This window comes from Meriones unguiculatus (genome assembly GCF_030254825.1).
Source record: "Meriones unguiculatus strain TT.TT164.6M chromosome Y unlocalized genomic scaffold, Bangor_MerUng_6.1 ChrY_unordered_Scaffold_35, whole genome shotgun sequence".
NCBI classification, from domain to species: domain Eukaryota; kingdom Metazoa; phylum Chordata; class Mammalia; order Rodentia; family Muridae; genus Meriones; species Meriones unguiculatus.
The window spans coordinates 739,704-760,618 of NW_026843712.1; the positions used below are offsets into that span (position 1 = coordinate 739,704).

Sequence of the window (20,915 nt, forward strand, 5' to 3'; positions counted from 1 at the left end):
CCTCGAGGTAGTTTTAAACTACATTTCCTTATTCAGCACTTTTTAAAGTGTTTCTCAACAAAAAAATGTCTCCTCGTTAGTTCTATATTGTTTTTAATTGGATTATGTTTTTGATGATTCATTCTTTGAATTCTTTGTATACCTACATAAATCCTGTGTATAATTTGGTAGAGATTTGTTCACATTCTTTATATTGCTACTTGGCTCAAAAGATAGTGTCTTTTGCTATTCAGGGACTTTTTAGCTTCACTATTAGGTCTTGATTATTAATTGCTCTCAGAAATTGCACTTGTGCCTAGTTCAAGTAATATAAAATATATCTACTTCTAGGTTTTTTATTTTGGTGGAATGTGGATGTTTAAAATATGTCCTCATGGTCTTCTCATTTTTCTCATTGCCTGTTACAATAATTTTGTTTTTATTTTTGTTTTACTAATTTATTCATCTATTAATTTAGCTAAAGATATATCAATTTCATTGATTAATGCAAAGAACTATCTTATGTTTATTTTTGGTCGTTTCTTTTAAATCCTGGAATCAGATATTTAATCTTTTTGTTTTCTCTTTTTGGGTGTTGTTTCTTCGTTTTCTAGAGATATCAAGTATATTATTACCTTATTAATTTGAGATGTTATCAGCTTTTTGTTTGTTTTTTATTTTTAAACATAGAAACTTGGTGCTATGAATTTGCTATTTAGAATTGCTTTTATTTTTTCCGAAGGTTTGGGTATATGGTGTTTTCAGTTTTTTATTCAGTTCTAAAAGTTTTTCATTTTCTTCTTGTTTTCTGCGTTGGCCCAGTTTTGATCCAGTGGTGAATTGTTTAGCATGCTTTCTGCCATTTATATTGTTGTTTATTTCCAGTTTTAATCAATGGTGGTCACAGGGTATTCAAAGTGTTACTTTAGCTTTCTTATATTTTTAAGACCTCTTTTGTGTCACAAAATGTGGTCAATCTTTTTGAAAGTTCTGTAAAAATTTACTTTTGTAAGAGTATTTTCTAGGTTCATTTTATTTATGACACTAACTCAAGTATTTCTCTGTTCATTTTTGTTTGGCTATCCTGCCAACTGTCATGAATGGGTTATTGAGATCACTCACTATCATTGTTTGGTTCCCTTGTGTTATACATAAATGTTTAGAGTTGTAATAACCTCATGATATATGTGTGTATGTAGTTTCCTTCCCTATCTTTTGATTTTGTCAAAATCAAAACTACATACCTGCTTACTGTATGGATCTATTTGTTTGGAATACTTTCCATCTTTTTGCCCTGAAGTAATGTCTCTCTGTGATGATAAGTTGTGCTTCTTAGATATAACAGAAGGATTTGTCTCATCTGCTAATCTAGTCTGTTCTTCCATTTATTTTTATTATATAATTGAGACCATTGATATTGGGAATTATTATTGAACAGTGTTTCTACCTGTTACTTAGTTTTTGTCTGGGTTTTCCCTCATTCCTCTTTTGACTAGAACAGTTTTAGGGTCATTTATTCCTTTGGGGTCTAGGCAATCATTTCTTCAGACTGAAAGTTTCTAACTAATACCTTCTAAGAGGTGGATTATAGACAGAAATTAGTTAAATGTGTTTTTATCAAAAAATGTTTTCTTTCTCCATTGATTATGAATAGTTGTTTTGCTGTGTATAATAGTTTGGACTGTCATCTGTGATATCTCAGATCCTAGAGAGTACCTTCTCAACTCCTCTGTCTTTTAGAGTATCCATTAAAATTTCAGGTGTTATGGCTTCTGTTGTGTGTGACTTTTGTTTCCCTATAGCTTTTAGTACCTTTTGTTGTTGTGCTGTCCCTTTTGTGTTTCAGTTGAGATGTGTATTGTCTATTTGGCATTCTATATGCCTCTTAAGCCTTGACGATATCTGTTTCTTTACATTGAGAAGATTTTCTTTTATGTTGTTAAAAATATGGCTGTTCTTCCAAAGGTCATGAGTTCAGATCCCAGCAACCACTTGGTGGCTCATGTTGTTAAAAATATTTTGTCTTTTGACCTGAGTTTATTCTCCTTTCTCTGAATCTGTCATTCATAGGTTTGACCTTCAGGATAAATTTTCTGCATGGTTTTTGCTGAATTATTTTAGATTTAATTTTTTCCTTGATAGAGTATCTACTTCTTCCTGTGTTAAAGACGTGAAAGTTTTCCATTTCTTTTAGTCTGGTGTTGAGGCTGATTTTACAGTCTAAGTTTTTCATCTTGTGTTTTATTTCATTTTGCAGTTATTTTTCCTTAGCAATTATTTTTTCATAAGCTATACTTTCAAATTGTTACTATTTTATTCAACTTTGTTTTCAACCTTTTTGAGGTATTTATTAATATTTAAAATTTTCGAACATTTACAATTGCTATTTTTGTCTTTGATGTGTGCTTCCAGTAAATTGTTTTCTTTTTCTTTTTCTTTTTCTTTTTTTTTTTTTTAAGGGCCTAATAACAGTAGTGTTACTGTCTTCTGAGAGTTTATGCTGATTTTGCGTTTATGGTGTGATATGCTGTTTTTGTGTTACCATTAGGTTGATGTTCTGTTTAGTTTCTGTTGCTTCACTCTGACAAATGATTGATCAGAAGAAAGATTCCTGGTTCTCAGTCTTGTGTTAGTAGCTCTGTTTTAGAATTCAGTTGTTAAGTACTGATGGGTGTTTTGTATTCAGACTCCCGGCTGTTCCTTAATTGCTTTCGTGGTTGGGCTTGGTGATAGTCTAGTAGACTGGCAAAGGTGTTTGACTCTGGAGCTCTTTCAAGCAAGTCTTGGGGTCAGAGGTAAAATTGGCATTATTGTTAAGGATATCACTGAGTATAAAGGAGATGGTAGTGGTCAAGGAGGAAGGGCCAAGACAGGCAAGTAGCAGCAGGTGTTGAAGAGTTAGAGGAACAGGGCCTCTCTCTGGCATGAACTCAGTGGCTGGCTCTTGAACTGCCTCGCCCCTGAGGGGTGCAGCCTTGGCCAGGTTACAGAGGAAGACAATGCAGCCAGTCCTCATGAGAATGGATAGGCTAGGTTCAGGTGGAAAGGGAGGAGGACCTCCCTTATCAGTGGACTAGGGGAAGGCATAGGGAAAAAAGAGAGAGGAAGCTACAGCTGGGATACAAAGTGAATAAATTGTAATGAATAATAATAAAGAAATAGTTAAATGAAATACTTTGAGCTGAAATAAAAAAAAAGTTATGTTTGTATTGTGATTGAGATTGCAGCATCATAACAAACATTCCTTAAAATAGGAATGTGTGAGGCCCTGGTTTTGATTCTAAACCATAAATAGAAACTACTAAATAAAAAGTATTAGAAAATTAAAAAAAAGAAAAAGTATTCCGCAGAGACTAGAATGGAGGAGAAGGAGGTCACAGGTAAACTGTTCCAGCCCATGACTGCAGGAAGGGCAGAGGTGATATGCAGGGCTGAAAGGCCAACAGCACAACTTTAGTTCAGGAGAAAGAGGAACATATACAAGCAGGTAAGCTGCCAGAAGGTAACCTGATAGGTAGGTGCTCACAATATACTTCAGTTGCAGTAGATAGCATGGCCCTAAACTTCTGAAGGGGCACACTGCCTAATTATCATATGGTGGGGGCATTCTGCAGGGAACTATGTGAGAGGTTGCTAGCTCAGGGACATCTTACAAATAAGGACAGGCAGAGAATAGGAAGTCCTGCTTGGGAAAGTCTTGTGCTAAGTTCATAGCTATTCAGTATTGTAGGCAGCAACCTTGAGCAGCAAGATCTTCCAACACCACACAAGAATGGCAGTTGTAGGGTCTCTTGTAGAGTGGTTCTGTGCATCACCATAAAAACACAAAGGAATGAAGATGGTTTCAGAAGAGTTGCTGAAGCTGCCAGCGAGGAACAATTATGGGAACCCTGGCAGGGTTCTTAAAAATTAACTTATTCACTTTACATCATGGTTGAAGCCCCCCCCCCACATATCCCTTGTATCCTATTAAAAATCATAAAGAAGCAGGAGGCAACCGATAATCTCTGCGGGAGATTTATTAGGAGGGTATGGATTTTAAAATTTACAAGATTTTAAAATTTACAAGCTTGGTGTACACAGTAAGATTAAATATCATTTAGCACAATTTTTCTGTACATTTGAAATCAGGGAGGTGATACCTCTACATGTTCTTTTATTATACAAGATTGTTTTAACTAAACTGAGATTTTTGTTTTTGCAAATGTAGTTGAGTAAGGTGGTCAGTTTTATCATGTTAATCCATAGACTCATGAGCATGGGAGATCTTTATCTTCTGACATCTTAAATTTCTTTATTCAAGACTCAAAGGTTTTTGTCATACAGGTCTTTCACTTGCTTGGTTAGAGTTGCATCAGGATATTTTGTATTTTTTTGTAGCTACTGTGAAGTTTGTTGTTTCCCTAATTTCTTTCTTAGCTTGTTTATAGCTGTTTAAAGGAAGGCTACAATTTTTTTTTAAGTAGCTACTTTGCTAAAGATAGTTATCAGCTGTAGGAGCTCTCTGATAGAATTTTTGGGGTCACTTATGTATACTATCATATAATCTGCAAAGAGTCATACTTCTTAACTTTTTCCTTTCCAATTTGTATATCTTTGATCTTCCTTTTTTCCTATTCTTCTAGCTGGGCCTCAAGTACTTTGTTGAATAGATATGGAGAGAGTTGAGAGGTTTGTCTTATTGCTGATTTTAGTGGAATTGCTATTGCCTTGTATATTGCTTTAATTTCATTTAGGTATGTGCTTTGTATTTATCCCTGATCTCTCCAAGATGCTTTTTCTTTTTTTCTTTTTGGTTTTTGAGACAGGGTTTCTTTGTATAGTTTTGGCTGTCCTATAGATCAGGTTGGCTTCAAACTCACATCAATATGCCTGCCTCTAACTCCCAATTGCTGAGATTAAAGACATGCTACCAATCCAGCCCTCTCAAGCTTTTTACATGAAGGAGATTTAGATTTTGTCAAAGGTGTTTTTTTCAGCTAAGATAAAAGGAATTATTTCAATATTCTTGTGTCTGTGGAGACTTGCTTTGTGACTAATTATGTTGTCAGTGTTGGAGAAATCCTTCAAACATAATCTAAGTGTAAGACAAATCCTTAAATCAAAGATGGATAAGCAATCCAAGAAGAAAAGGGCCAAAGAATCAAAAAAGTATATTCCCGCAGTTAGAAATCCCACAAGAATACCAATTTATAGAATCATAATGTATATGCAGAGGACCTCACTTCAGACTCATACAGTGTTCCTGTCACTTTAGTCCTTGTGAGCCCTTATGACCCTGCTTAGTTTATTCTGTGTTCCTGTGGTGTCTTTGATCCCTCTACTTCCTACAAACCTCTTTTGCAGGGCTCCTCTGTCCTTGCCTAGTGGTTGAGGTGGGTTTCTGTATCTGCTCCCATCAGTTGCTGGATGACTGTCTCTAACAGTTGGGTTAGACACTGATTTATGAGTACAGCAGAATCATTTTCTTTTCTTTTCTTTTCTTTTCTTTTCTTTTCTTTCTCTTTTCTTTTCTTTTCTTTTCTTTTCTTTTCTTTTCTTTTCTTTTCTTTCTCTTTTCTTTTCTTTTCTTTTCTTTTCTTTTCTTTTCTTTTCCTTTTTGGTTGGTTATATTTGGGTCTATATTGGTTCTCTAGGATCTCATGCCTCTTGTTCCTGGCTATGCAGGCAGTTTCAAGAGTGAACTCTTGTGGTCATTTTGGCATGAAGTTTGGACCAGTCATTAATTGACCACTCATACAAACATTGCCTCAATACATCTTGCAGGCAGGTCAAAGGCTTTGTGGCTGGGTTAATGTCCCAACCTCAACTCTGGGAACCTTGCCTGGTTATAGAAGATGGGTACCCTGGCTCCATATTTTGAGACCTGGTTATTTTTTTGTTTATGTATTTTGGTTGTACAAGGGGGCTGTTCTATCATTTTAGGTACCATTATGAACTGCCTGTTCTTTTTATTTGGACATAAGGAGATATGATTGTCAGGTTGTTAGGGCATTGGTTGTGTTATTCTTACTTGTTAACTCGACTATATCGAAATGAACTACAATGCAGAAATGGAGGGCACATTTGTGATCCCTATCTGAGACAGGAAAACAGCATGCCTTTGATTTGGATTTTTAGGCTGGAAGAAAAAGGTATTTAATTCATATCTTGGGGTGGGATGGACACAGACCTTTAGTCCAGATCTTGAGGCATAGTGGCTATACTTATAAAGGTCTACAATGAAAAGGAATTAAAGAAATGCTTAATTTCAGGCTGATGGCATACACCATTACTACCAGCCCTTAGGAGACAGGCATAAAGATCTCTGAGTTCAAGGGCAACCTGGTCTACAGAGCAAATTACAGAACAGCCAAGCTTAGGCAAGGAAGAAAATTGTAGAAAGGTGGTGAAGATGTTATAGAACAAAAGGCTACCCTCAGCAAGCAGGAAAACTTGGCAGCTTTTGTCCATGTGGTTCCAACTTTAGTTATCAAAGGTAGAATTTCCATCAGTGACTAAAGAAAACAGTGAGCCCATGAATCTGTCAGGGGTATCCCTGCATGAAGGCCTAGACAGGTCATTGAATCAAGCTGTGAAGGTAAAGCCTGGTTTGCTTTGGAGACCTCAAGAGATTACCAATACCAGAGCCATGGACACCTGATGAAGAAAGCTGCTAACAGGAAGAGAAAGAAGTGTGTTGCAGTCAATAAAGCTTAAAGGAGTTGATGATCTGAAGAACTTTTTGACATCATGCATGGGGATAAAAAGTTTGAAGTTTTGCTTTGGTCTAGTACTTCCTTGTTATGCTCTTTCCCTTATGTTTTGGATAGAGATGTATCCTGTGCATTGTATATTGTAAATATGTGTTCTGAATTTTCATTTTGATTTTATAGTTAAGAGATTGCATAAATCTCAGAAGAGATTTTGAACTTTAGACTTAAACATTGTTAAGACTCTAATAGACTGTGGGGGCTAAATGTCTTTTGCCTTATGTTATGGCTTTATGCCTATGGGAACCAAGGAGTGCAATGTAGTGGTTTGATATGAATAGTCCCCATGGTCTCAAGTGTTTGAATGTGTGGCCCATAAGGTGTGGTCTTAGAAGGTGGTTTGGCCTTGTTGGGGTAACCAGTGTATCACTCTGTAGGCTGGACTTTGTGGTCTTAAATGTTCAAGCCATGCTAGTGTGAAACATACCTAGTCTCTTGGCTGCTTTGAGATCAGGATATAAGCCTCCTCCAGTACCATGTCTGCTTGAATGCTTTCTGTCATGATGATAAGGACTGTATCTTTGAAATTGTAATTCAGCCCCAGTGAAATGTTTGCCTTTATAAGAGATGGCGTGATCATGGCAATAAAACCCTAAGACCGTCATGTCAAATTTTCATAGTGGCTCTATAAGTGTGCCCTCCCACAATCAGTGGATGAGTATTCCCCTTTCTCCACACTCTTGCCAGCATGAGCCATTTCTCTTGTGTTTTTGATCTTTGCCATCATTTTCTGTGTCAGTGAGTTCAAGGCTGTTCCTCATTTTCTCTTCTATCAGTTTCCGACTATATGGTTTTATATAGCGGTCTCTAATCCATTTGGAATTTCATATTGTGCTGGGTAAAAGTGTGGATCTGTTTGCATTCTACATGCAGCCATTCAGTAGGATGGCCAGTTTTACAAATCCATGAGCTTGGGATATCTTTGTATTTTCTGACTCTTAAATTTATTTCTTCAGTGACTTAATGTTCTTGTCATACAGGTATTTCACTTGCTTAGTAGGAGATCACTCCTACTATTATTTTTGTCTACTTTAGAGGGTAGACAAAAATTTATTTCCCTGTTTTCTTTCTCAAACGGACATTTGTAGATTGGGGCTACTATTTTTTTTTATTTTTTATTTTTAGCTAATTTTGTATCTAGCTACTTTTCTGAAATTGTTTATGAGCTGTAGGGGTTTTCTGGTGCAATTTGTTTTCAGGGGGGTTAACTCAGATCATATACTATCTGTAAATGAGGCTGTTTTGACTTCCCCCTTTCCAGTTTGTCCCCTTGATTTCCTTTACCTGCCTTATTGCTCTAGCCAAGACTTCAAGTACTATACTGTATAGGTAAGAAAAGTATGGTCAATCTTGTATTGAAATTACTTGGAATTTCTCTGTTTAAGTATATGTTGGCTATAGGCTTGATGTTATCTGTCTTTATTATGTTGAGATACCCCTAATTTCTCTAGGACTTTTATTATAAAGGCATTTTGTCAAAGCATTTTTCTTAATCTGGTAAGAGAATCATGGGAGTTTTTATCTTTTACATTTGTTTATATGGTTATTTTATTTACCAATTTATGTGCAAACCATTCCTGCATCTCTGGGTTAAGCCTACTTGATCTTAATTGAATCCTTTTTGAATATTTGGGGTCTTAATTTTGAAACAGTTTAGTATTTTTTTATAGATTATTTTTTCTTAATTTTATTGATAGTGTTTTTATATTAATTCTCTGATTTCTTTAAAAGAACAAAATTAAGTGGCTCTAGTTGCTTTGTGCTAAGAGCTGTTTTTACACTCAGGTTGTTGTTGCAATCTTAATACACTGATTTTTCTTTCCTTTTCTTTTTATTTTTTTAAAATAGGCTGGAAAACATGAAGCCATTGTGAAGAATGTACATGACTTACTAGCAAAATTGGCTTGGGATTTTTCTGCTGAACAACTTGACCACCTTTTTGACTGCTTTAAGGTAAGAGTCCAAATAATAAAGTACTGCTGTTATTAGGTCTTCTTTGCTTCTTTCATGCCCTTGATAAAAATCACTAGCCAATATCTTAGTTATTAATTTTACTTATAACTTTTATATAATAATTTCTGAAATGCTTGATCAGTTTAACCATTTTTACTCTATCAAGTTTTTTAAATTAGTGTTTTTAGGAAATTTTGGTCAATGCAGAATTAAATAACCTGTGTATATACAAGAAAGGGTTGAATAGTGAGGAGAAAATATCAAGCTGTTATGGTAAAGGCATACAGAATTGTTATTTTGTATGTAGTCCAAGACTGTATTTAATAATGGTGTTAATGCCACTATTTTAAATATTACGGGATACTATTCTTTTTCTTTTTATTTGGTTGGCAAATGTAGTAGTAAACAGTTAAAGCCCTGTGATAGCACTAATATTCTAGTTATTCGCTTTAACATTACAAAATTTTTATAAAATATTTTAACTTTTTGGACAGAACATTACTAGGTACTAACCAAGGAATAAAATATTTGTTTGATTTTCTATTAAAATGTGAAAAATTATATCATATGTCCCAAATGCTGTTTGGTGGCTATTCCAAGAGAAAAAAATATGGCTATTTCAGCATAATATGTGTTTTAACATTTTAGCAGAAGGAATTGCATACACTGTGGGATACTTTTATTATAATAGCAAAAATCAATGTATTATACCTATTTTATACCTAAATGAATCTGTCTCATGTAGAAAAACCGAGAGGGAGCAGAAGTGATACCCTAAAAAATCAACCTGATAACCTGGTTCATGTTTTGTAAAAAAAATACTAGTATGTTTTTAATGAAATATTCTGGGGGTTTTTTTGTTGTTTTGTTTTGTTTTGTTTTGTTTTTTGTTTGTTTGTTTGTTTGTTTTTTGGCCTGGATTGTATTCTCCAAAGTTGTGTAATTTGGTCTGCAACTCATGCACACTAAACTATAATTATTTAATTACAAAAAAAATAGAAAATTTATTATTATTGGTATTTTTTGTAATTATTCTCTTATATCTATCTCTTTGTAATATTAGGGTCATCCTATATAACTTGCCCTTCTACTTTATTAATATTTTCAAAATTTAGGCATTAATTTTTTTCTAAGAAGATGTGGCTGTCTTAGATAGTGTCTTAGTGAGTGGCTTTTCTTTGAAAGTATTTGTACCATCTTTTCATACTGTTGGATATTATAAATCTGTTTAGGCCATACGTTTCTAATTTTTTTTTTATTTGCTGTACATATTTTTCAGTTTCTCTGTAAATCATTTTGAGTTTATTGTTATTTCTGTAATACCTTCATGTTCATCATGAAGTTAAGTTTTAATTTTTTAATATGAGCACTCATAGCTATATACTCCCTGTTCAGAACAATCTTTACTTTGCCTGAGGATCTTGTATATCTTCATTTTCATTATCAGTCTAGGAGTTTTTTAAAAAACATTTTCAATGACCACATGACCATTTAAGAATATATTGTTAAATGTGTACATATTTCTGCAGTTTCTCATCTTGATATAGTTTATGATCATTATATAGGGATGGAGGTTGTTGATTTCCATGATCTTGTTACTTGATTTCCTGATTTTATGAGTATTATTTTTTGTTTTCTTTCTCTCCTATTTAAATTTCTAGATTCTTAATAAGAATTTTCTTTTTTCTTGTTTTCTTGTGATTGAGATGGTTTTCTTCTTTGACTTGATGGTTGTGAATTGTATTATTTCTTGGTTTTCTCTAATATTTTAATATTAGCTGTGTTGTATAAATTGTTTTAGTTGGAAATTATTCATTTTCAGGGCTTATAATATATTCTGTGTTTTCACAGCTTTAAGGTTTTTGTTAAGGTCTTCTGCTAACCTGTTTGGTTTTCCTTTATACATGTCTTAATACCTTTTTCTTACTGTTTTTAATATTATTGTCTGTGTTGGAACACATGTCCCATGATGTACATATAAAGAGGTCAGAGTACAGCTTGCAGGAATAGGTACTCTTTTTTTCTGTTACGTAGGTCTTGAGGATCAAACTCCGGCATGGTGGCAAGTAACTTAACTCACCAAGTATACTTGCCAACTATTTTATAACGCATTTAGTTATGGTGTGGTTTTGTACTGTTGTGTTTGTGCTCTTGGAATTTAAACATTGATGGGATGAGTTTAATCGTGTATATTTGAAAATATAAGTTCATTCTGACCTTTATTTCTTCTTGTGGTATGAAAAACTTAAAAGATTTTACTGAGTATATATTTTTATGCCTCTGATTTTTAATTAGAGCTCCCTTCATTTGTTCTTGGGTTTGTTCTCTATGACATGTATAAATGTATTAGTGTTAATTGTAATCATATTTATTCCTTTTTATAGTCATTTATTCCTTTTCATGTAGTCATTTATACCCTTTTTTTACTTTTTTAGAAATTTATTTTTATTTTTATAAATTAGTTTATTCAGTTTGTATCACCGCTGTATGCCCCCTCCCTCATACTATCTCAATTCCTCTCTCCCTCCCTCATCTCCTCCCATGCCCTTCCCCAAATCCACTGATAGGGAAAATCCTCCTTCTCTTCCATCTGGGCCTATAGGACTGGCTGCATTGTCTTCCTCTGTGGCCTGGTAAGGCTGCTTCCCCCTCATGGGGAAGTGATCAAAGAGACAGCCTGTGAGTTCATGTCAAAGACAGTTCCTGATTCCATTACTAGGGAACCCTCTTGAAGACTGAGCTGCCATGGGCTGTATCTGTACAGGAGTTCTAGGGATTATAAGTTATCTCCGTGCATGGTCCTTGATTGGAGTATCAGGCTCAGAAAAGATGACTGTGTCCAAATTTTTTGATCTGTTGCTCTCCTTGTGGAGCTCCTCTCCTCTCCAGGTCTTTCTATCTCCCCTTCTTTAATAAGATTCCACACACTCTGCCCAAAGTTGGACTCTGCGTGTCAGCATCTGCTTTCATACCTTGCTGGGGAGAGCCCTCTGTCGGCTTTTTTTTCCCTTTTCTGACATCCGTCCTCTTTGACTTTCTGCATGAGGTTGATCATCTTGCCCAAGTTCCTTCTCCTTCATTAGCTTTTTTAGGTGTTCAGATTTTAGTGTGTTTATCCTATATTATTATAAGTCTAATATCCACTTATGCATGAGTATATACCATGTGTGTCTTTCTCCTTCTAGGATATCTCACTCAGGGTGATCTTTTCTAGTTTCCACCATGTGCCTGCAAATTTCATGATTTCCTTGTTTTTAATTGCTGAATAATATTCCATTGTGTAAAATTACTATATTGTGTAAAATTACCACAATATCAATCCCTCGACTGAGGGGCATCTGGGTTGTTTACAGGTTCTGGTTATTACTAATAAAGCTGCTTTGAACATGGTTGAACAAATGTCCTTGTTGTATACTTCAGCATCTTTTGGATATATGCCTAGGAGTGGTATAGCTAGACCTTGAGGAAGCACAATTCCTGATTGTCTGTGAAAGTGCCAGATTGGTTTCCAAAGTAGTTGTGTAAGTTTACATTCCCACTAGCAGTGGAGGAAGGTTCCCCTTTCTCCACAACCTCTCCAACATGTGTTGTCATTTGAGTTATTCATCTTAGCCATTCTGATGGGTGTGAGGTGAAATCTCAGGGTCATTTTGATTTGCATTTCCTTGATGACGAGGGATGCAGCATTTCTTTAAGTGTTTCTTTGTCATTTGAGATTCATCTATTGAGAATTCTGTGTAGCCCTGTACTCCATTTATTAACTGGGTTACTTGAATTTTTGCCCTCCATTTCCCTTTTCATGAGTAAAGATCCTTTCCTATATTTATTCCTTTTCTTGTCATTTCTTTTTATTGATTTTATTGATATTTGAATTGTTTGCTTAAGCTTGTCTTCTATCTTTTCCTGCTTGATAGAGCTATTTGTGATGCTTTACACTTTAATGGCTCTATGTGTGTGTGTGTGCAGTATACACAATGTATCCTGCATTTTTTATCATCTTTGAAATTTGCCCTTATTTGCCAAATAGACTTGAAAATCTTAGTCCTGCATGTTATGACCAATGAAATGATTAATGAGCACAGCAGATTTTATATGAAAGAGGTTTATTAGATAGAGATGAAGAGAGAGCGAGAAGGAGAGTGAGACATGAAAAGGGACAGAGGGCTAATCTCCAGAATATATAAAGAACTCAAAAAGTTAAACAGCAAAAATTTAAGCAACCCAGAAGCAGGCTGCCTAAATACTAACACTGTATATCAACCATTTTCTTTTCTTAAGAATCTGTCTGTAATTCTGGAGTTAGAATCATTTGGATGTGTTATGTTTCACTCACCTTATATCTTAAGGTTTTCTTTTTGAGTTTTTTTTGAAAGGAAAATATCAAGTTTTAATATAAACAAAGGGACTTTGAAGATATTGACATAAGAATAAGAAAACAGAATAAGGAATTTTTTCTCTTGACCTGAGAACAGCTAAAACTGACTTTTGTTTTTATGTACTTGCTTGACTCTCTTTTTATGAAAAAGAGAACAAACACCAAATTTTGTTTGCTAAACATAGAACTGTTAAAACTAGAAACCTGCAATTTCAGCTTCTACAAAACTTCAGGAAATATTTTGGGCGTCAGAAATGAAAAAGCTGCTCTTACATGGACACATAGACAAGATTGTGGCTGTGACTAATTCTGTATAAGCTAAGATATTTTGGACCAGGTTGTGGCTTTTTATAGCAGTACATAGAAGCCACAGTTACTTGCTAATTAAAGAACTTTTTCTTTGATCTCCTAGTATTGAGAGTTTCTTGTGGAGAAGGATGAATCTTTTTATAATATTATTCTTCCCTTGAGATTTCAAGCCCATTATCACATGGGTAGAGGAAATAAAACTAATGTAACAGGCTCTACAACAAATTAAATAAGATGTTTATAAGTATAGAGCAAAAAAGTCCTGAGATACAGAGTAAGGATACTTACACTTTATTGTAGAAGTGTAAATTTTGAAGTATGAAGAAATGATGCAAATGAAGAATAAAGAAAGCACAAAAGATAGAATTTTTGAAGAGCATATTTTACTTTATTGTTTGTTTTATTGAGAGAGGGTTTCACTGTGTATTTCTGAGTATCCTGAAACTTACTTTGTAGATTAGAATTACCTCAAACTCACAGAACTCTTCCTCTTTCTGCCTCCTGATTGCTGGAATTTAAGGTACGATCCACAATCACCTAGCTGAAGGGCACATTTTACATATTTTCACAAGGCTGGGGAGATGGCTCTTTGTGTAAAGCTACATACATAAGTATAAACACCTGAGTTTGGATGTCCATAACCCATGGAAAGGTAGAAGCTATAGTTTATTTGTAATCCTAATACTTTTCTGGTGACATGGGAGGCAAAGACAGAAGAATCTCTTGAAGCTCATAGCTCAGCTAGCCTGCTATACAGAGTGGTAATCAGGAAACAGTGACAAATCATAGACTCTCATGTGTATAAAGTAGTGTAGAAAATATCAATAAGAGGGATCTGGTGTAAACATGAACATAGTTTCAGCGCTTTTCAGTCTTAATCATTATTAAGCACATTGATGGGGACAATTAATGAATGATGAGGCACAAAACAGATTTTATATGAAAGATTTTATATGAATTTTATTAGATGGAGATGAAGAGATAGAGAAGGGAGAACAGGATATGATAGGAGGAAAGAGAAAGGGGCACCCTGACCAAAAAAGGGGAGTGGGCAGTTAAGAGGCCAAGAGAGAGACCACATGACAGGCTGGTCCCTTTAAGGAGGAAGGTAACCATGCCTTACAGGCATGACCACCTGGCTGGTGACACATGATAACATCATAGGTTGCTAAGCAACCCAGAAGCAGGTCCCCAAATACTAACACACCCAACTTTCAGAGGGATAAGACTGAAGACATTAGTGTAAGAGATTGGTGCAAGAACCTCAAGAACAAAGTTCTCAGTACAGAGGAGTTTATTTGTTCCAGAGAAACAGAGCAGGGAATAAGAAACAAAGACAGAAAATAGAACTAGGGAGAAGAGAAAGGGGATCAAGGAGAGGAGGAAGAATATTGGATAGAGAGGATTCATACTTGGCACATAGGAAAACCACAAGTTCTGATGAGGTATTTAACTTTAATTTGGTATGTTAATTAGGTGAGCCAAAGGGAGCTTTTGATTGCTGCACTTCAATACTTTGAGAGCTCAACTTTGGTAGTCAGCCTCAGCAGGGTATAAACCTGGGGACAAGATTAAGGAATGTAATCTAATGGTTTTTAGCAAGGCAGAGGGACTGTGGAAGAAGGGCAAGGCCATGTTTTTGATCACGTTCCTTCAAATAGCTTTATAAGCGCTTTTTGTTTCATAGTCTTGTTGCTACTGAACCTTTTAACTTACAAGATTAGGTGTACAAGTGACTTATCCCACTAACTTCAGGATCAGAGGCTATTTGTCCCACAGTTATCGATGACAGTCTGTTCCTTGCTAAAGGTTTAAATAGCTAACGATAAACCTTTTAAATATCTAAGTACACCTTTCTACCATCTGAATTTGGTTTGTTTGTATCTGTTAACATGGAGGTCCTCCATAAAAGGGTTGTGGTAGGCCATTCCCAGTCTTCTTGACTTGTATTGTGTTAACACTTTTCACCTAGGAAAATGTGAACAAGCATGTATTTATCCAGAACCAAAATTAGTCAAAAGTAAGGCTATAGTGAAGGTCATTTTGTTAGGCTAGGGAGTATTAGGTTACTTAAAGGAGTGTGTGTGAATAGTTAGGAGGAAACATGACTCAGAAGTGCTGTTCTGTTAGGCCCAGCATGAGCCTAATTTTCAGAAAGGATGAAGAGAACTCAGGAGACCAGATATCATCGATGCAAAATCGCAAGAGGTTCATTTTAATCATTGTGCAGTCAGTAAGGAGTGGCCCTGGGAGACAGAGGCCTTGGGTTTTTAAAAGAGAAGGCATGGGAATTTTGAGGTTGCAGTCTTGGCAATTCAGGATTGGATGAGGAAGCTATAAAAATAAGATAATTTTTTAGTCTTAGGTGCTCAAGCTTGGGTAGTACTGCCAAGTGTGGATGAGGCTGCAATTAAAGGTGGGGATGGTTAGCTCATCCTTGAAGATTGGGGCTGTGGGCTTTTGGCCGGAGGTCAGGGTCTATTCAGAAGAAGGACTGAGGCCATCTGGGTTGGTTGCTAAGAAACAAGGGTCTGGTCATTCTTTTTGCTGAGTAAAGGTCATTGCTTGCTCACCTTTTTTAATATCTGTCCTCAAGATTGGGTCACATTCCTCCATTCTCTGGAAAGGTACTAAGAGGCTTTAGCTTAACCTGGACCAAAAACTCAAAACTATAGGCTTTAGAAGATATATAGGTTACAAAGTTAGTCTGATTCTTTCAGTTCCAGCAAAGACTACACACAAACACTAGAAATCTGGCCTGCAACTCAAATGAAGTTCAGATGGTCTGAGCAGGCACTGAGATAGTCCGAGAGTGTCTCTCAGCAATCCTTACTAAAAGGACTGGAAGAGGCTTTGATTAGTTTCAATAATTTCCTTGCAGGATTTAGTTCTTAGTTCTTGAACTTAAAAGAGTTCACTTGTAGGAATCTCCCCCACTTTAACATCCTGTGTTTTAAGGAACATTCGTCTCTTAGAAAGTTTTACTTTTTTGTGTTTGGAACATTTTGTGGTTGTTCTTTGTTTTTAGGACAGCATGACTGTGAGTTTTCGACTTGTGAGAAGTGTGTCATTGTCCTGTTGACAAGACAGCTAGCCTCTGTATTTCTTATATCCTATATACGTAGTTTTTGCAATTATTTACATCATTGTTGTAGTAAATAAAAAATGAATGTTGGGATATATAATGTTTATATTTGCCCTATGCTTATAATGGCAGTTTTATGTGACCCACTATCACAAATAACACACAGACACCTTATTTACCTTGTGCACTCCTACCTACACTGTCTGGATCACTTCACCATCCATCTGCCAGCCCCCACCCAATGCCATCCTCCTTAGCCATCCTGTCTTCATCTGTAATCTTATACTTGCGTTTATTTTTATCTAGGCATTTTCACACCACTATTGGAGTCCTTCCTCCCAGCCTCACATTTGTCCTAAAGGAAATTGGGAAAACTGGTTAAACAAGCTAGCGATAATATTTGTGATCCAATCTCTAAGTTGAGAAATGCCAGGCTTAAATAAAAGTCCTATTTGAAGCAGTCTCAAAGGCTGGACCAGTAGAGATTAGTAGCTTGGGAACAAGCTTTGATGAAGCACAGCAACTGAAACAGTTGAAACTGGAGCAAGCAGGATGCTGGAACAGATGTTTCAGTGTCTCAGCATGCTGAACAGATGAATCCTGTCAGGTTTAATCCAGCATCATGTTATAATGTTTATTGTTAAATTATAGTTTTGTTTGTAAAGAGAGAAAAAAGGCATGGAGAAATTTAATACAGTTATGAAAATGACACTAAATATGTCTTAATATTTAAATATTTTTTAGTCAAGCTGGACAAGTGCAAGTAAAAAACAACGTGAAAAGCTCCTTGAACTGATAAGTCGTCTCGCAGAAGAAGATAAGGATGGTATGATGGCACAGAAAGTATTGAATCTTCTTTGGAATCTAGCCCACAGTGATGATGTACCCATAGATATTATGGATCTGGCTCTCAGTGCACATATAAAAATACTTGATTATAGTTGTTCCCAGGTAAGGGAGTCCTCTGTTTACTTTTTCTGTTCTTTTTTATTCTGTTAATTATAATTAGTTGGAGGACAGCTGAATTTTATTCCATTACTTTGTTTTCAAAGAAAGTTTAAAATATTGGCTGCATTTTTAAATATAGTCCAATAGCAGAATTATTTAAAGATTGAATGAGGATGATATATTCTGTCTTGAAAATGAAAGTTAAAACAGGAGTAGGCTTCACTCATTTAAATTGAAGCAGATGAAGAAAAGTTAATATTAGGTGTTCAGAAGCCTGAAAGGTGGATTATCAGGAAAAAGTGGTTGTTGACCTCAGTTTAATCCTCAGTTTAATTTAAAGATTAAACTGAGTTTAAAGATTTAATTTAATGAGTTTAATTTAAAGATTAAACCTCAGTTTAATTTAAAGATTAAATTTTTCTTTTATCTTTACATATTGCATTACTGCTTATTCAACATGCACATACACAGTTTTTTAATCAAAAAAGATTCAGAGTTGTGGAAACTGCTAATTGATGTTTTAAAAGTATTTACTGGGCTTACTATTTTCACATAAATACCCTATAAAATTTCATATACCATTATTTGAATGAATTCAGAAAATATTCTTAAGCTTTAATAGTTTTAATTCTTGATGTTGACTAGTTAATCTGAGTCACATAACTGAGGATTTGTTTCAATTCTGAAGAAGATACAAATAAAAATTTATTTTAGCTATTTGCTTCTACAGATAAGTAAAGAAAAACTAAGAGTTTATTGGATGTTGAGGTGTATTAAAAGAAAATTAAACATGGTCAGTTTATTTAATGAAATTTCAATGTTTAATGTATTTGATAATAGTAAGTTACTTAGCATTTAAAGTGTTTATTAAGGTTTTTTCAAATGAATTATATTTTAATAAATAGAAAAGTATTGTTAGCATTCAAAACAGTGTGTTATAAATACTTACCTAACACTTGTTTACTCATATTACTGCTAGGGACACTGTCTTGCAAATGGCTACAGTGTTAGCTATTATTTTCATCACTGCAGTAAAAATGTCTTTTTCAACATCAGGCTTCATTTCTTGTTATTTTGAAAAAACAGTAAGTTTATTTCAAGCCTTCCATTGAAGCTTTGAAAAGTAGTAGCAAATTTAGTTGTCATATACTACAGATATTTTATGCTTAAAATATACCATCAGTGGAGTTGTGGGGATAACTTAGTCTCTTAATGTTCATGTCATGCAAAGACACAACATTTGACCCTCCACCCCACTCCTAATAAAGAGACAGAAATGAGACAATCCTCGAGGTTTGTTGGCTAGATAATCCAGAAGAATTAACTCTATGCTTAATGTGCTACTTTAGGACAAAAATTCAGACATGGAGTGATGAAGGGAATATACCAAATGCTGACCTCTTGTTACACGAACACACAGACAAAACTATTCCTTACAAATTACTGTTTTCCATATCTGCCCAGAAATAAGATCATTTAAACCAAATTTTTAATTACTAAAGCAATATACTATACAGTATGAAGTGAAGTCATGATTAACAGTATTTCTAATTTTCCCAAAGGTTAAAACTTTTTCTTATTTTTTGTGCATTTTATTGATCTGTTCATATTTTACTGATGTCTTTTATTTTCAGATTATGAAATTGTTATTTTCTGGAAGAGACATTTCCAGAATGTGTTCTATATTCTGCATATTAACAATGTGCTAAATAAACTCTGTGGAGTAATAAATGACATTTTTTTTGTTTCTACTAAATTTTATAATGTTATAGAATTAGCAAAACACTAAATAATAAAAAAAGCTTGCATTTTGGCAAATATTTTAAAAACCATACTTCTTAAGCATTGTGCCTGTGCTTGAGAAATACTTAAGCTATAAGTATTCTAGAGACCATGCAACATTGACTTTAATAATTTTTATATTCTATAGCATTTCATTTGGTTGAATTCATAGTTATTTCACAAGTTCTTTAAATTCTTTCTCTATTTTGAAAATCTTTAAAAGCTTTGAAGATGACCTATGTTTAATTATATTAAGCTTTACTTTTGAATTCAATATAATTACCTTGAGTTTAAACAACATGATTTTATGTACATGTAAGGATCGAGATATACAAAAAATCCAATGGATAGACTGCTTCATAGAAGAACTTAGAGCAAATAATAAATGGGTTATTCCTGCACTGAAACAAATAAAAGAGATTTGTACTTTGTTTGCTGAAGCTCCTCAACATTTAAGGTAAGTCTTTAAATACAAGTTTACTGGCTTTTATTCAAAATTGTTTTGAAATTAGCCTGTTATGTTAGCAAACTCTAAGGAAAGGAAAATTGCAAGGGTAGGGTAAAGTTTTTGTTGTTTTGTTGTCTTTGCTTGTGGTTTTTGTTTGTTGTGTACACCTTTAACAGTCCCCTAGTTGTCCTGAAACTTACTATGTAGACCTGCCTGGATTTTTCTTCGTGAGTGCTAGGATTAAAGGCAAGCACCACTATACCTGCCTTGTTGGTTTTTAATTTTTTTGTTGTTCTTTTTGTGTTTTATTTGGGTCATAGTGAAGATCCTTGTTTTTTTCAATTCCTTTATATTTTATTGAATAGATTGTTGAAGGAGATACAATTGACTATTACAAATTAGTAAATTATTGTTCTTATAAGAGTGAAAATTCAGAATTGTCACTTGACATTCAGTAGCTGTGTTAAAAATTACAATAGTTTGTTTTCATCCACTTCCATTTTATTTTACCTCTATGAAAATAGTATTTTATAGTCTTTATTTTAATAATTTGTTTAATCAAAGAAATTTTCAACATTTTTTTTCGAGACAGGGTTTCTGTGTAATCTTGACTGTCCTGGACTTGCTTTGTAGACCAGGCTGGCCCTGAACTCACTGTTATCCATTCACCTGTTTCTGCCTCCCTGAGTGCTGGGATTACAGCACTTGCCTGGCAGATTTAAAACTCATAATGCAGAATGCTACTTTTTTTGTTTGTTTTGTTTTTCCAGGCAGGGTTTCCATGTATAACAACCCTGCTTATTTTGTAGATCAGGCTGTCCTCAGCCTCACAGAAATCCATCTGCCTCTGCCTTTCACGTTTTATGATTAGAAGTATGAGCTACCTTGTCTGGCTCTTCTTTGAACTTTAGGGCTAAATATTAAATGTTAGACTACAAATTGACCTAAATAATGAAAGGGAAAAATCTCTCAAGGGTTTGTTTTTCAGTTCTTTAAACTATATCCGTTGTTTGCTAGCTTTGAAATAAGGTCTTACTATGTAGCCCTGTCTGTTCTGGAACTTTCTGTTTAGAGCAGCTGGCCTGCAGCTCAGAGATACTGCTACATCAGTCTTCTAAACTTTGGTTTTAAATGTATGTACCGGAATTAGTAAAGGCTGTCCTTAATCTGTGTGATCCTCCTCTCTCTGCCTCTAGCATAGTATACCTTTTGTGTGTTCTGCCATAAGCAACCAGATAGATTTTTTTTTTAGCAGCTTAAACATTCAATTTCATGTTAATGGAT

General features: G+C 34.7%; 1 protein-coding gene across 2 annotated transcripts in view; it reads left to right on the top strand.

Annotated features, from left to right (window-relative positions):
• Window positions 1-20,915, top strand: part of LOC110542881 (probable ubiquitin carboxyl-terminal hydrolase FAF-X) — a 126,152-nt gene that overhangs the window by 24,080 nt on the left and 81,157 nt on the right. For both annotated transcript variants that reach the window (XM_060376846.1, XM_060376845.1), the window contains 3 exons: window positions 8,580-8,684; window positions 17,198-17,404; window positions 19,504-19,640. In XM_060376846.1, the coding sequence (XP_060232829.1) occupies window positions 8,580-8,684; window positions 17,198-17,404; window positions 19,504-19,640 (449 nt within the window). The remainder of the gene's footprint in view (window positions 1-8,579; window positions 8,685-17,197; window positions 17,405-19,503; window positions 19,641-20,915) is intronic.